General features: G+C 42.1%; 1 protein-coding gene across 1 annotated transcript in view; it reads right to left on the bottom strand.

The window, feature by feature from the left end:
* LOC143474464 (uncharacterized) overlaps nt 1-15,779 on the bottom strand; it is a 177,279-nt gene that overhangs the window by 23,061 nt on the left and 138,439 nt on the right. The window contains exons 29-33 of the mRNA XM_076971930.1: nt 8,531-8,704; nt 5,473-5,634; nt 4,327-4,500; nt 3,798-3,971; nt 3,398-3,574 (exon numbers count right to left, since the gene is read on the bottom strand). Of these exons, the coding sequence (XP_076828045.1) occupies nt 3,398-3,574; nt 3,798-3,971; nt 4,327-4,500; nt 5,473-5,634; nt 8,531-8,704 (861 nt within the window). The remainder of the gene's footprint in view (nt 1-3,397; nt 3,575-3,797; nt 3,972-4,326; nt 4,501-5,472; nt 5,635-8,530; nt 8,705-15,779) is intronic.

The following is a 15,779-nucleotide window of genomic DNA, read 5'->3' as shown; positions in this document are numbered from 1 at the left end:
TTCTTAATAAAATGTTCTCATGAAAAGTTTGTTTAAAGTGAGTTTAAAGTTTGTTTAAGTGAGTTTAAATCTGGATCTAAAACTTCAAATCTAAATCTGGGTAAATCTAAGATCTTCTGGCAGTTTGTTCCAACAAAGAATTTAAAGGCGGACTGTCACGTTGCGGAGGGCCCCCTGCCGGTCGCCCCCGTCCACAGCGGCAGCTGTCCTGTTGTGGTCATGTGGTGTTCGTCCCTCAGGTGGGCGGGGCCCGTGATCCGTCTCACCTGAGGGTCGTTTGTTTGTCTATACATGTCTTGTCTTTGTACCAGTTGACCGCTGGTTATTATATCCTCAATTCGGATCGACTCAAGGGTTTTTGGTTTGGGCACTTTCTATATTAAACCATCCTATTTCCCTGAGAGTTGGCGTGATCGCTTCCATTTTATTTCGCTCACCCTGCCCGTCACACGGACAATATGATAAATTAATCACATGTTTATTGTAAAATAATAAAATATAAGATTGATAAAAAATAATAATAATTAAACTGGAAATAAAAATTATGTTGCTTAAATGAATATCACAGTTCCACAGGAACTGAAATAACAGTCCTAGCCTGAGCCAAAAGCACCAAATATGTTTAGCTGGTGATGGCCACTATTATGATTGGTACATGTTTACTTTACGAATGCCAGACTGCACTACTGTCACTCTTAGCTCCGCCCCCTCCTGTCCACCACACCTTTTTGTGTATAGTCCTGCCTTTATTTTTCCATTTCAGCTGTTTCAGGTTTGTTTCTAATTATCGTTTGGTATTTAGTTCCTGGTTCTCTGAGTTCTGATTGTTGGTTATTGTCTGTTATTCTGGTCATAAGTTTGCTAAAGTAAATTTTTATTCCTTTGTATGTCCTGGTCTGAGCTTTATGGTCTGTAACGTATAATTACATGCCTTGTACGTATTAGCACTCGTATCGGTTAATCTTGTCTTCCTGTCCTTGGTATGTTCATACCTGTCAAGTTTTTGATTTTAAAATAAGGGAAAGTTTCTGCTGGTTGCTGCGAGCATTCCCACCAGCACAACCAACATCCAGGACCCCGTATATCTTACACGAAGTCTTCTCTTTTTTGGTAGGAGCGTCTTCTCTCTCGTTACATTCATCCAGCTCAGATTAGTTTTTCGGGTTTGTTGCTCCCACTGTCAGCGCTAATCTCGCGAGAACTGACACTCTACTGCAGGTTGATATTCTCACGAGACTAGCGACATAATTCATTTTGGAGAGGCACTTGAATTCTTTTTAAAAATTATTATAATACGGGACATTTATGAGAAAATATTAATACGGGAGGACGATGGGAAAGAGGGATAAAATACGGTAGTTTAACGGCCAAAACGGGAGACTTGACAGGGATGTATGTTCCTTGGTTTAGGTTACTGATATGTTCTTTCCCCTATACTTGTACAGTTGTGATCAAATTTATTCAACCCCCAATGCTGCGAAGGGTTTTATGGAATTCAGTGCACATTTGTAATTGTGTTCATAATGAAATCTTACAAGGACTTGTTAAAGAACTAAATGCAACTAAGATAGCATCATTTTTTTTTTGTCATAAAGTATTAAATGGCCTTTTTGTGATTTCTTCATTGACACAATTATTCAACCCCTTTACGACTACCACTCCTAAGAACAGAGGTTCATTCCAGTGTTTTCCATCAGGTATTGAAAACATCTGTGGATGTCAACGAGCAGCAATCAAGCATGATAAGCACCAATTAGGCAGATTGTGATACTCAGCTCCTTCTAGACATGTACTGGTGTGTTTCCAAGCATGGTGAAGGCAAGAGAATGTTCCCAGAAGACAAGAGAAGAGGTTATTGCTCTTCACAAGAATGGCAATGGATATAAAAAGATTGCGAAGTTGTTAAATATTCCAAGAGACACTATCGGAAGTATCATTCGCAAGTTCAAGTTAAAGGGCACAGTGGAAACGTTACCTGGTCGTGGCAGAAAGAAGATCCTGACCGCGACTGCTGTGCGCTACCTGAAGCGTAATGTGGAGAAAAATCCCTGCGTGACTGCTAAGGAACTGAAAAAAGACCTGTCAGATGTGGGCACTGAAGTTTCAGCTCAGACAATAAGGCGCGCACTGCATAACGAAGACCTCCATGCCAGAACGCCCAGACGCACCCCCTTGCTGACTCCAAAGAACAAGAAAAGTCGACTGCAGTATGCCAAAAGTCATGTGGACAAGCCACAAAGGTTTTGGAACAGTGTACTGTGGTCAGATGAAACTAAATTAGAACTGTTTGGGACAATGGACCAGCGCTATGTTTGGAGAAGGAAGAACCAGGCTTATGAACAAAAGAACACCTTGCCTACTGTGAAGCATGGCGGGGGGTCAATTATGCTTTGGGGCTGTTTTGCTTCTAATGGTACAGGAAAGCTTCAACGTGTGCAGGGTACCATGAATTCCCTTCAGTACCAGGAGATCTTGGAGGAAAATGTGATGGAGTCAGTCACAAACCTGCGGCTTGGGAGACGTTGGACCTTCCAACAGGACAATGATCCGAAGCACACATCCAAGTCCACTAGAGCATGGTTGAACATGAAAGGCTGGAACATTCTAGAGTGGCCATCGCAATCACCAGACTTAAATCCAATTGAGAACCTCTGGTGGGACCTAAAGAAGGCAGTTGCAGTGCGCAAGCCTAAGAATGTGACTGAACTGGAGGCTTTTGCCCATGAAGAATGGGCTAAGATACCCATAGGTCGCTGCAAGACACTTGTGTCAAGCTATGCTTCACGCTTGAAAGCTGTCATAACTGGAAAAGGATGTTGTACTAAGTACTAAAAAATAATGTCACTAGGGGGTTGAATAAAACTGATAATGATGTGAGCACAGTAAAGACATTTGTGGTTATTCCATCATAAATATTATGTTATGTTTGTCTAATTTATAAGTGCCTCTTTGATATAATTGTAAATAAGATGACTGAAATGATCAAAATCAATGTCAAACTGGCCAAAACACTTTATTTCAGTGGGGGTTGAATAAATTTGATCACAACTGTATATAGTAGTCTGGTTTTGTTACTATTGTTATGGTTTGTTTTGTATCACTTGTTTGCTTTAGTCCCTGCTGTGTTATACCCATGCTGTGTTTTATATTAATACTCCTTTTCTTATAAACCTATTTTCTTTCATAGTCGCAGTTGTTTTTCGTATTCTTTCATTCGTGCTTGAGTGGGAATCGTCTCAGTATGCCCCATAAGTCACATACCCTCCGTATGCGTACGGTTCACATAGAGGAGACCAGCTCTGTTGAGGTTCACGCCAGCCTTTTATTGCATGTGTGTCCACCTCCAACACTCGCAGCATTACAACTACATTCTTCATATCTATTCAAGAGTGCTCACCTCAGTTTCTCCAGTTTGTATTTTTGGTCTTTTTGTATCTCAGTGAGTTTCTTCACTCCTGAGTCTCCAGGGTCGTTTCCTCTCAGATCCAGATCTGTCAGGTGTGATGAGGGGTTTGATTTCAGAGCTGAAGCCAGAGCTTCATATCCTTCCTCCTTTATACTGCAGTCTGAAAGTCTATCAGTAACAAACAAAAAGTCTGTACTTTTAATTAAGTTACTGTATTAAACAGCATTTCACATACATCAATAATGAAACAGAATGTCCACATCTTCATCATTTTACAGAGCTCTGTTCCACCTGTTGTGGACTTGTGTAAACCAAACATATCCAGGAATAAATCAACTCTGTTTAACGCTTCAGTGAAATGATAAACATACTAGTTGTGCCAGATACTAACATTAGTTTCATGAGTTTGCTGTCTGAAGTCCTTAGTAGAACAGAGATCTGAGTAATTCCTTCATGTCGTAGATGGTTCTCACTGAGGTCCAGCTCTCTCAGGTGTGAGGGGTTTGAACGCAGAGCTGATGCCAGAACAGAACAGCTTCTCTCTGTTAATCTGCTGTTTCTCATTCTGAAAAAGAAGTGACAAAACTCAGGAGACCTTTTCAGTTAAGGAAACTTGAACAGAGTACTCATGTCATTCACAGCCAAAAGCCTATAAAATGACAGCATGACTGTGTAACCAGCAGCAATAAAACTGAGATGTAACAAGTAATCAGAGTTCAGCAGTTGTTCTGGTCACAGCTGGTCAGGGTCACCGCTGTACTGGACTGAGTTCACCAGCACTGTGCAGGTGTGATGTATAAATATGTAACTAAAGAGGTTTTAAACCTAGTGCCTTCAAATTATTATTAGTGACTGGACTGTCTGGTTACACCGAGCTTGCAACATTTAACATTAACAGTTAAATAAGCGAGACTACAAACCTGAGTTTCTCTGGTCTGCAGTGTGGATCCTCCAGTAGATCAGAGAGCTGCTCCACTCCTGAGTCTCCCTGTATTTTCCCACTCAGGTCCATCTCTCTCAGCAGTAAGGGGTTTGAACCTAGAGAATCAGTCAGAGAAGCACAGAACTTCTCTGCAGCAGGACTCTTCAACAGTCTGTAAATAAGAGAAATTACCATTTATCACATTACCATTTATCACATTATTGTTACTTCATATGACCATAAAAACAATATATTCATGTTAAAGTTTGTTTAGAGGGTTTTTAATCTACTTTTAGGATGTGTGAGAATATAAAATTTACATCAAATTGTCACGTATGGCTCCGCCCCCCTCTCTTAGCTGTCACTCCAGTCGTCTGTTCCATGCGCCAGTGTTTATCCCGCCTTGTTTTCTGTTGTCAGTTTTCCCACCTGTGTCTAGTTAGGTTCTGTGTATTTAAACGCTGTTGTATTTCACCTCCGTGTCTGTTATTGTCATCACTGTTCATTCATGTGCTGTAAGTCACTTCTCGTTTCTCTGCCTAGTTGTTCTGTGTTTATGTATTTTGGTCATTGGTTGTTTTGCGTTCTACCCGTGTTTTGTTTAAAATAGATCAGTGTCTTTGGTTCTCGTTATTCTGTTTGTTCAGTTATGTCTCTCCATGTTGTATGTTCGGACTCCTTATCGAATTTGACCCACACTTTCTTGTTTGACCCTGAGTCCAGAATTCCCTTTATTAAATCTCGCTCACTTCAGCTCGTGTCCACCTCCTCACTCCGCGACGCATAATGCGTTACACAAATTCATGCAAAAATACAGATACCTCTAAAGTTTTCCCAAATTTTCAAGCAACACTGTATGTACAAACACACAAACACACAAACACACACACACACACACACACACACACACACACACACACACACTCGTACATCTGAGTGAATATGTATGTATTTGGATACATCTTCTGACTAAATATGTATATGTGTAGACACACAATTTATTGGTATTATGTTGGTTAGACTGTTGAAATGACCATTAAAAAGTGTCACATGTTGGCACACATGAATGAAACTCACCTCAGTGTTTTCAGTTTGTGTATCTCAGTAAGGAGCTTCATTCCTGAGTCTCGTAGTTCAAACTCACCTCAGTGTTTTCAGTTTGTGTATCTCAGTGAGTTTCTTCACTCCTGAGTCTCCAGGGTCGTTTCCTCTCAGATCTAGATCTGTCAGGTGTGATGAGGGGTTTGATTTCAGAGCTGAAGCCAGAGCTTCATATCCTTCCTCCTTTATACTGCAGTCTGAAAGTCTGAAGAAAACACAAAACAGTAATATAATAAAATGTTTTAGCTGTTGAGTCATCACTGTGATACAAGATTTCAGGTCCATCACATCCAGGACTAATACATTCAAAAACAACTTCTATCCTAGTGCTGTGCGGGAACTGAACACATCTAAACACACACACTCACAGATCAATGCAACAAAATTGCATTATTTTGTCTGTTTTACCTGTGTTTTTTTATTTTTTATTATATGTCTACGTCTAGAAACTTGGGATTGCTGCTCCATTTTGTTGTACATGTGCAATGACGATAAAGTATCTATCTGTCACGGTGAGGCGGTCCCCTACCGGTCGCCTCCGTCCACAGCGGCTGTTGTTTGTATTGTTACGTCGTGTGTGTCCCTCAGGTGGGAGGAGCCCGTGATCCGTTTCACCTGAGGGTCGTTTGTTTGTCTATATATGTGTTGTCTTTGTACCAGTTGACCACTGGTTATTATATCCTTGATTTGGATCAGTTCACGGGTTTTTGGTTTGCGCACTTTTCAATTAAATCATCCTTTTTCCCTGAGACTTGGCGTGATCGTTTCCATTTATATTCGCTCACCCTGCCCGTCACAGAATGACCAGCCACTTTCGGAAGCCGCCAGTCTCCTTTGCTTTCTCCTTTGTTTGTGGTCATGTCTCGTGGTAAGTGTTTGTCTGCGTGGTGTTGTGTGAAGAGTTCCGCCGTGCTTTTGTATTGTGTTTGTGGCACGGCGAGGACCAGGGCGTCTTCCCTGGGAACAACTCTAAGTGTTGTGTGCGGGTTAAAATGTGTGTGCGTGTGAACGGATGTGTGGATCAGTTCACACATCCGTTCGTTGTGTTAAATGTTCTGTGTGTGACGCTGGTGCCGCTCCTCACCGTCGCCTCGCTCCCTGTTTTGTCTAGTGTTTCATGTGGGGAGCGACTGCAAACATGAATGGCGCGTCACTATTTTGTGTGTATGGAGAGCGCGCATTTGTGGGTCCCGTCTGTATTTGTACCCCGTTTGTTTTTTTGTTTGTCTAGTATTTGCGTGTATGTTTTGTTCTAGCGTGCTTGTGCTTCATGTTTAATGTAATTCCACGCATGCTCCTCCCCTTACATGTGTGTTTGGGGGGAGGACCGGCTGTGGTCCCGTGCCACGGAGTGTGGCATGGAGGGCGTAGCTCCTACGGGAGGCCCTGACCAGGAACGTGGAGGGTTCTCCTGATTTGGAGGAGACCCCTCCCCCATGATAGGGGGATCAGGTTAAGTACGCGTGTGTGTGTATTGTGTTGGTTTGTGTTGGGGTGTGGGTGTGTGTGTGTCTGTTATGTGCAGGTGCTTCTCCCTGGTGGTGGATCGTGGTGTTCCTGGACCCTCCCTCCTGCTCGGGGTGACCAGGAGGCCCTTGGGGCTGTTCCCCAGCCCGAGACAGGGCTGCTCTGGGCCTCGGTCTCTGGAGCTCCTGGGTCGGGTGGAGGAGTTCACCTTGTAAAGGGAGGCCCCGCCTGGGGCTGACTCCCCAGGAGGTTGGGGTGGCCCCTAGCAGAAGGCAGGGGTCAGCTCTGGGAGGAGGCAGGTCCAGGAGGTGACATAGCCACGCCCCAGGGAGGTAACCTGCACACACACACCTCGGAAGAATAAGGAGCCATAGCTTCTCGTTCTTGCACTTGTGGGGCCCACCGGCTGAATGCCGGTTAGGGTGTGAGGACCCTGTGACCGACCGGGGTGTGGTTTTGTGTTGTTAACGGCCCAGTCGGTCCAGGGTCCCGCCCAGGGAGGTGAGCTAATCTGTGTTATGTTTTGTGTTTCAGCTCCTGGACTGCAGGGGGTGTGTCCCTGCTTGTCCCTGCCTTCCTGCCCCTTCGTGTTTTGTGTGCAGCCACTGTGTGCCACACACCCAGTGGAGGGGAGTGCGGCTTGGTGGGGGGGTCTGTCACGGTGAGGCGGCCCCCTACCCGTCGCCTCCGTCCACATTGGTTGTTGTTGTTGTTTGTATTGTTACGTTGTGTGCGTCCCTCAGGTGGGCGGAGCCAGTGATCCGTTTCACCTGAGGGTCGTTTGTTTGTCTATATATGTCTTGTCTTTATACCAGTTGACCGCTGGTCATTATATCCTTAATTTGGATCTACGTCACGGGTTTTTAGTTTGCGCACATTTCAATTAAAGCATCCTTTTTCCCTGAGACTCGGCGTGATCGATTCCATTTATTTTCGCTCACCCTGCTCGTCACACTATCTATCTATTGGGTCATTCCAAATCGGATATTTGACAGCAAATTGTGCAAAAACTGGACCACATACAGGCAACTTAATTAATACTTCAACATTGCCACTGGAAGTACTTTGAAACATAAAACATAGATCAGCTTTCTTCTACTCCATCCATGAGATAATGACAGGTGAAAATGACTCTTAGTTGATTTTTTTTCCAACTTTGGGAATTTATTCTATTGATACAACACAACTTACAGCACCAGAAAGTACATAAATTACAGGTATACAAGTTTCTAAACATACAATTTTCAGCCTTCTAGCTGTAATAGTTTTAGAGATATTCACATTCAAATATTGCTATTTAGCCATTTTCGCAAAAGATGCGTCTGGGGGGGGGGGGTGGTTACAAAAACGGCTGTAACTCTTGAAATATTGAACATGGAACAGAAATACTTTGGATTTTTCCATGAAACACATCTGCCTACAAATGGGCAAAGTTTGAAGGGATTCTGAGATCTAAATCTAAATTTTGGTTGATTTGACATGGAATGACCCTATTTACTGAAGAAAACATTAATGAAATATGGATGTATAAGTAGTTAAATTCCTATACTGGTTGAATGCATGACTTTTATACACATCCATCATCAAAGCTACATTAATGCATTATTTCATGTGTAGTCAGAATCAGAACTCACCTCAGTATCTGCAGTTTACAGTCCTTGTGTTTCAGTAGAGCAGAGAGCTGCTTCACTCCTGAGTCTCCTAGTTCATTCCCTCTCAGGTGCAGCTCTCTCAGGTGGGAAGGATTTGAATGTAGAGATGATGTCAGAGTGGAGCAGCCTTGTTCAGTGATGCTGCAGTTATTCAGACTGCAGATGAGGGACAACAGTGGAGAAAAACTCTTAACTTTAACTGCTTTGAGACATCACTGCTACAAACATCACTTGAGGTACATGACTGAGCTTTAAACACAGAGATCACACTGTGCAATGTTTAGATCTGTACACATGGGCAAACATAATGTACCATAAGTATAATTTCATGCACACATATATTATCAGGAGAGAGACACAAAAGCAATTATTTTAATTATTTAGATTTAATTATTAACCTTATTTTCTGGGGAAATGTAATTGCACAAATCAAGCTGATGTTACCCAAAAGAAAATGTTTTTGTGGCAGCTTCACGTAGGTCGGCCGTCCTACCGCTGTAGTTCGACCCACACTCGAAGAGATGTCTGCCACTTGCTCGATTAACCTTTCACACTAATTGAGTGTAAATTCACCATGAGGACTCATCGGCAGTCATGTCCTGGTGGTTAGGGAACTGGTCTTGTGACCGGAGGGTCGTGGGTTCGATCACCAGACCTGAGGCCATGACTGAGGTGCCCCTGAGCAAGACCCTTAACCCTCAATTGCTCACTTGTATAAAAATGAGATAAAAATGTAAGTCGCTCTGGATAAGGGCGTCTGCCAAATGCCGTAAATGTAAATGTAAATCTGCTACCCTTTGAATTAATCTAATTAATCTAATCTCTTCTGTGGCCATGTTTAAAAAATCTCGCCTGTACTACTTAGCGTGCTATAGTCCCATCTTGATTGGCTGCCTGTTGGAAAAAGCTGTGGAACCCGATTGGTTGATTAAAGTTGAAGGCTGTGGAATCTGATTGGCTGACTGTAGTGAAAGAGCATGAAAATGAAAATGCATTTTGCTCGGATTGCATTTTGATACAGATTAAGCGCCGTTGGCATTGTAATATTACTGCAAACAGAGAGGCGCTCTTTCCCCTTTGTCATTTGAATTTTGACATTTTTTAGCGCGGTGGTGAGGTTGAAAATTACATTATCATGGAAGGCAAATGCATATTAAGTGAATAACATTTTATTTATAATTTTGATACAACCAGAGGTGGGAGCAAGTCAGTGTTTTGCAAGTCTCAAGTAAGTCCAAGTCTTTATCCTCAAGTCCTGAGTCAAGTCTCAAGCAAAGACAGTCAAGTCTCAAGTCAAGACAGCCAACAGTCAAGTCAAGTCCCAAGTCTGAAACTTGGAATTTCAAGTCCTTTTGAGTATTTTTTTTTTTTTTACCAATGTTGCAGGTATATTTTAAATGTAAATAATAGACATGTGTTCTTTTTAAAATCTGTATTGTCTTCAAATCTTGATAAAACATGTGCAACTGAAAACACAAAGTATAAAGAAGAATTAAAGTTACACCTCTTTATTGCAGTTCAATTTGTTAAATTTAGCTGCAAAAATATTCATACTTTAAACTACAATTTTCCAGAAATAAATATTCTGTGAAAAAGTCATAAGTAGAACTCCATGTTCAAATAAAAAGTGCTGATATTTTCACAGTACAATACAAAGAACCACACCAGCATTTTCCCCTCTCTTCTCTTATCTGGTTTCTTGGAGAACATGTGTGATTGACACAAGACAAACAAATGAAGAGTTTGGTTCCAAAACGCTATAAATCCATTTTGATCAATTTGAGTAAAAATGTGTTTTTTTAACCTTAGTATGGTATTTGAAAGTTTGAAACAGAAAACAGTGGTTTTCAGCCTACCACTTTCTTGCTAAAGAAAACACAAACAAATCAAATCAAGATTTTTATATTTAAAGATTTATTAAAAAAAAAATCGTTTTTTCGCAAAACGCAATAAATCCATGCCATGTTTTTTTCAAAATGTCTTGTATATCCTTTGGCATCAATAGAACATTTTTTTTGACTGAAAATGTGCAAAATACAATAACAAATAACTAAATTGTACATAATAGTTTGACCATTGGGCCTAAAAACACAAATTTCAAAACATTGCATTAACGAACAAGACATTGTCACGCTACAGCCCCGAACCCCTCCCTTCGAGCGTGTGTTAATGTTGTCCGTGTCTTTATATGTACGTCCGTTGGTGTGTGTGTGTGTGTGTTCACTTGTCTCGTTAAGACTAATGTGTTTCACGAGGTGCTTGTTAGGCTACGTGTATATAGTGTGTGTGTTTGTATCATTTGGTGCTCGTCTTTAACGTGACATTCGTTGTGTGTGTTAAACCGTGTCAGCACGCCGTAAGCGTGTACTGTGTAGTGCAGGGGTGCCCACAGTTTTCAGCTTGCGAGCTACTTATAAGATGACCCAGTCAGAAAGATCTACCGGGGTGGCGGCGAACGTAATTCGTTGACCGGGGGGGGGGGGGGGGGGAAGGAATTTGTTGAGTGGATTGCAGATTGGCTACCGTGAATGTCAATCAAAATACAACCGTCAGTGCAGATGTGCGATTCATCTACTACTATTTTATGTGACGCGATCTACGCACATTCCTTCGCGATCGACCGACACTTCCTTCGCGATCGACCGGTCGATCGCGATCGACGTAATGAGCACCCCTGGTGTAGTGTATTCTACTGGTGTTATGATGCGCCGTGAGCGTTTACTGTTCAGTGTGATTGACAGCTGTTTCAAGACGCCGTGGGTGTGTCCAGCGTCAAGCCTAATAAACGTAGCCTTTGAACGCACCTCGTCTTTGCATCCTCGACTCTCTCGGACCCGTTACAGACATATGTAGGGGTTTCACCTACTAATCCTTTAAAGTAGATATAATTTGTTTTACCTTAATTATTAATCAGTCTCATTAATTTTAGAATCAGTCTCATATTCTAATTATACCAGAACCACAAGTTTAGTTATCAACTAAAGGTAATGAATGGTTTGGTATCTGAAGGATTTAACAATGAATTCTTTGGAGGTTTTGGCAACAACCACTTTTGAATGACATCAACACAGACAATTTGGTGAAAATAAATGATACATTTATTTAAAACCAACTATTCTAAAACACAAAGAGCATCAACATGGATCAGTATATTTACAGTGAAGACTCAGCATCTAGTGTGTGTGTGTGTGTGTTTAAAAAAAGGGGAGGAGTAAGTGTGCGCGCTTGTGCGCGTGTGAGGAGGCGGAGTTGTAATCTCAGTTCTCCTATGGAGAACAAAGCAACTCCAATGGCGCCGACTTTAAACAGTAGAGCAGCGCGACTATGTTAATGAGCTCAGCTGGTTTATTCCAACGTGGTCAGAACAAAGAGTAATGGCGCTGGCTTACTAACTAAAAATTAATGTAGTGTGTCTGAGAATGGGGACTACAAGTTGTCAAATATTCAGAAGATAAAACATGGAGATTGCATGCCAGGTGGAGAACTTGTGTGTACAAATCTTAACGAAGTTTATGAAAATAAAGTTAAACACAAACATTCAGAATGTATTAACAAAAAAAACTTAGTTAACTCTGTAGTTCAAATAACTATGCCCTTTGATGAACTATGCCCAGCGGTAAGAGTCTCACGTGTTGAGGATTTGGGGTTTTGTCGTCCTCCCTGAATTCTCCTGGAATTAGGAGGGAATTTCCACCGCAGGCTCCTCGTTGATTAAACGACGTCGTCCAGGTGTGCTGGGGAATCGTCCAGGAACGCGAGTCTCGTTCACGGTTTAACAACAGGGAGTTGATCGCCTTTGTTTCAGTCCGTGTGGCCGCGTTAGCAAGCTTGATTGAAGTCGTTTGGTGAATCTGTTGTCGCGGTAACGTTGATCGGTTGCTGGTTAGATTGCACCGTAACTCGGGCTCGTTAATTAAGTAGTACGACTTTCAGCTGTTTGCTGTTAGTCGTTGCAAAGTTCACGTGTCCTCAAAGAAAACCGGAGAGAGAGAAGTGGCGGAGCCTCTCTTTAATAGGTCTAACCTCGGTGTCAGTCAAACCAGAGAGAGAGAGATGAATGGCTGTTCAGGGTATTTAAACACCTGAACTGTAGACACACCCTTACTTCCGTCAAAGCAAGCTTGTTCAATGTGTTGCCAGTGGTACTGCCACCTGCTGGTTTAGCATGGTACCTACACATAAATAGTAAAATAGTATAACTATTAACATAAATAGTATAACTGCTATACGAACAGGCTCCTCTATACTATCAAAACCGTTCATTTTCGCGAATTTTGAGAGTGAAAAACGAGATATATTTTAACAAAGTAGGCTACAAAAAATGCCGGGCGGCTCAACGGGTCGCGTTCTATGGTGTTTACATATCTGGTGGTGCACTGTGATTGGATGAGTGGAGATGTGGCGTTCTGCGGGAAATCAGGACTGTTGGATTGTTGCATTTTGGAAAGAAAGAGAGAAAGTAGGGCAGTATTACACGGCGGATGTGGCATTTTGATAAAAATTGAATATTGGCTTTTCAAGAGTGGTCACATACCATTCTGATTCCGGCTCTAACTCATTTTTTTTTAATGGCGTTTATCGCGTTTTGGAACCAAACTCTTCAAATATAAGAACTGAACAATTAACAGGAATCTGCAATTTTAGACATTTCAGTAAACTATTCTGCATTGCATTTGCAAAAGACTAAACTGGCCAAAAGTCTGTATGTCATTTGTGCACGATGAGGCCGTAGAATGATGCCTCCATAGCTGAAAACTCGCTCCACTTTTGTCAATATATTTTTTTCTCGACGTAGAAGTCTTCAAATGCACAATCCATGTTGAGATAGAACTGGATATTATGATGGTGACAGAGAGAGGCTCTCTTCCCTGAGTTCAGATACAGAACACAGGGTTGCCAACTCTCACGCATTGAGCATGAGACACACGCATTTGACCGTCTTCACACGCTCTCATGCCACACATCTGATTTCTCACGCCTGAAAAAAAAATAGTTTATTTACCTCTGATCCACATATATGATTCAATAAGTTACTAGTTACTAGTTTGCTCTGGCGCCAACCACCGGCGATCGATCGATCGAGATATAATACTTAATTTGTGTACATTTTACACCCCAACCGGTAACAATTTACAGTTGTGATCAAATTTATTCAACCCCCAATGCTGCGAAGGGTTTTTATGGAATTCAGTGCACATTTGTAATTGTGTTCATAATGAAATCTTACAAGGACTTGTTAAAGAACTAAATGCAACTAAGATAGCATCAATTTTTTTTGTCATAAAGTATTAAATGGCCTTTTTGTGATTTCTTCATTGACACAATTATTCAACCCCTTTACGACTACCACTCCTAAGAACAGAGGTTCATTCCAGTGTTTTCCATCAGGTTTTGAAAACATCTGTGGATGTCAACGAGCAGCAATCAAGCATGATAAGCACCAATTAGGCAGATTTAAAAGGACTGTGATACTCAGCTCCTTCTAGACATCTACTGGTGTGTTTCCAAGCATGGTGAAGGCAAGAGAATGGTCCCAGAAGACAAGAGAAGAGGTTATTGCTCTTCACAAGAATGGCAATGGATATAAAAAGATTGCGAAGTTGTTAAATATTCCAAGAGACACTATCGGAAGTATCATTCGCAAGTTCAAGTTAAAGGGCACAGTGGAAACGTTACCTGGTCGTGGCAGAAAGAAGATCCTGACCGCGACTGCTGTGCGCTACCTGAAGCGTAATGTGGAGAAAAATCCCCGCGTGACTGCTAAGGAACTGAAAAAAGACCTGTCAGATGTGGGCACTGAAGTTTCAGCTCAGACAATAAGGCGCGCACTGCATAACGAAGACCTCCATGCCAGAACGCCCAGACGCACCCCCTTGCTGACTCCAAAGAACAAGAAAAGTCGACTGCAGTATGCCAAAAGTCATGTGGACAAGCCACAAAGGTTTTGGAACAGGTTTTGGAAACTAAATTAGAACTGTTTGGGACAATGGACCAGCGCTATGTTTGGAGAAGGAAGAACCAGGCTTATGAACAAAAGAACACCTTGCCTACTGTGAAGCATGGCGGGGGGTCAATTATGCTTTGGGGCTGTTTTGCTTCTAATGGTACAGGAAAGCTTCAACGTGTGCAGGGTACCATGAATTCCCTTCAGTACCAGGAGATCTTGGAGGAAAATGTGATGGAGTCAGTCACAAACCTGCGGCTTGGGAGACGTTGGACCTTCCAACAGGACAATGATCCGAAGCACACATCCAAGTCCACTAGAGCATGGTTGAACATGAAAGGCTGGAACATTCTAGAGTGGCCATCGCAATCACCAGACTTAAATCCAATTGAGAACCTCTGGTGGGACCTAAAGAAGGCAGTTGCAGTGCGCAAGCCTAAGAATGTGACTGAACTGGAGGCTTTTGCCCATGAAGAATGGGCTAAGATACCCATAGGTCGCTGCAAGACACTTGTGTCAAGCTATGCTTCACGCTTGAAAGCTGTCATAACTGGAAAAGGATGTTGTACTAAGTACTAAAAAATAATGTCACTAGGGGGTTGAATAAAACTGATAATGATGTGAGCACAGTAAAGACATTTGTGGTTATTCCATCATAAATATTATGTTATGTTTGTCTAATTTATAAGTGCCTCTTTGATATAATTGTAAATAAGATGACTGAAATGATCAAAATCAATGTCAAACTGGCCAAAACACTTTATTTCAGTGGGGGTTGAATAAATTTGATCACAACTGTACGTTCGCCAACCCCCCATTTGATTGGTTGTGCTGCAGCCCATGCACACACACACACGTACAGAGTGTGGAAAAGCAGAGGACCAGTCTGCGTCAGAAGGACGGAAATGAAATTAATGGGGTGCACTTTATAAATATTAATATGCGTTTTAAAATTTAGATTTGGGGTAAAAAAAATCAAGTCTTTGCAAGTAAACAGGTTCAAGTCCAATTCAAGTCCCAAGTTATTGGTGTAAAAGTCCAAGTCAAGTCTAAGTCTCTGAATATTTTTTCAAGTCAAGTCAAAAGTCTTAATATTAATCACTCGAGTCTGACTCGAGTCCAAGTCATGTGACTCGAGTCCCCACCTCTGGATACTGTCACGGAACAGCTCCGGACCCTTCCCTGTGGGCGTGTCTACGTCGTCTGCGTCTTGCCGTCTGCGTCTGTGGATCCTCGTGGGTGTGGTTGTGTGTGTTCATCCGTCCCACCTGTGGCTCGTCTTGTAAT

The sequence above is a fragment of the Brachyhypopomus gauderio genome, chromosome 14, assembly GCF_052324685.1.
Source record: "Brachyhypopomus gauderio isolate BG-103 chromosome 14, BGAUD_0.2, whole genome shotgun sequence".
NCBI lineage: Eukaryota > Metazoa > Chordata > Actinopteri > Gymnotiformes > Hypopomidae > Brachyhypopomus > Brachyhypopomus gauderio.
This window is presented reverse-complemented; position numbering and strand designations above follow the sequence as displayed.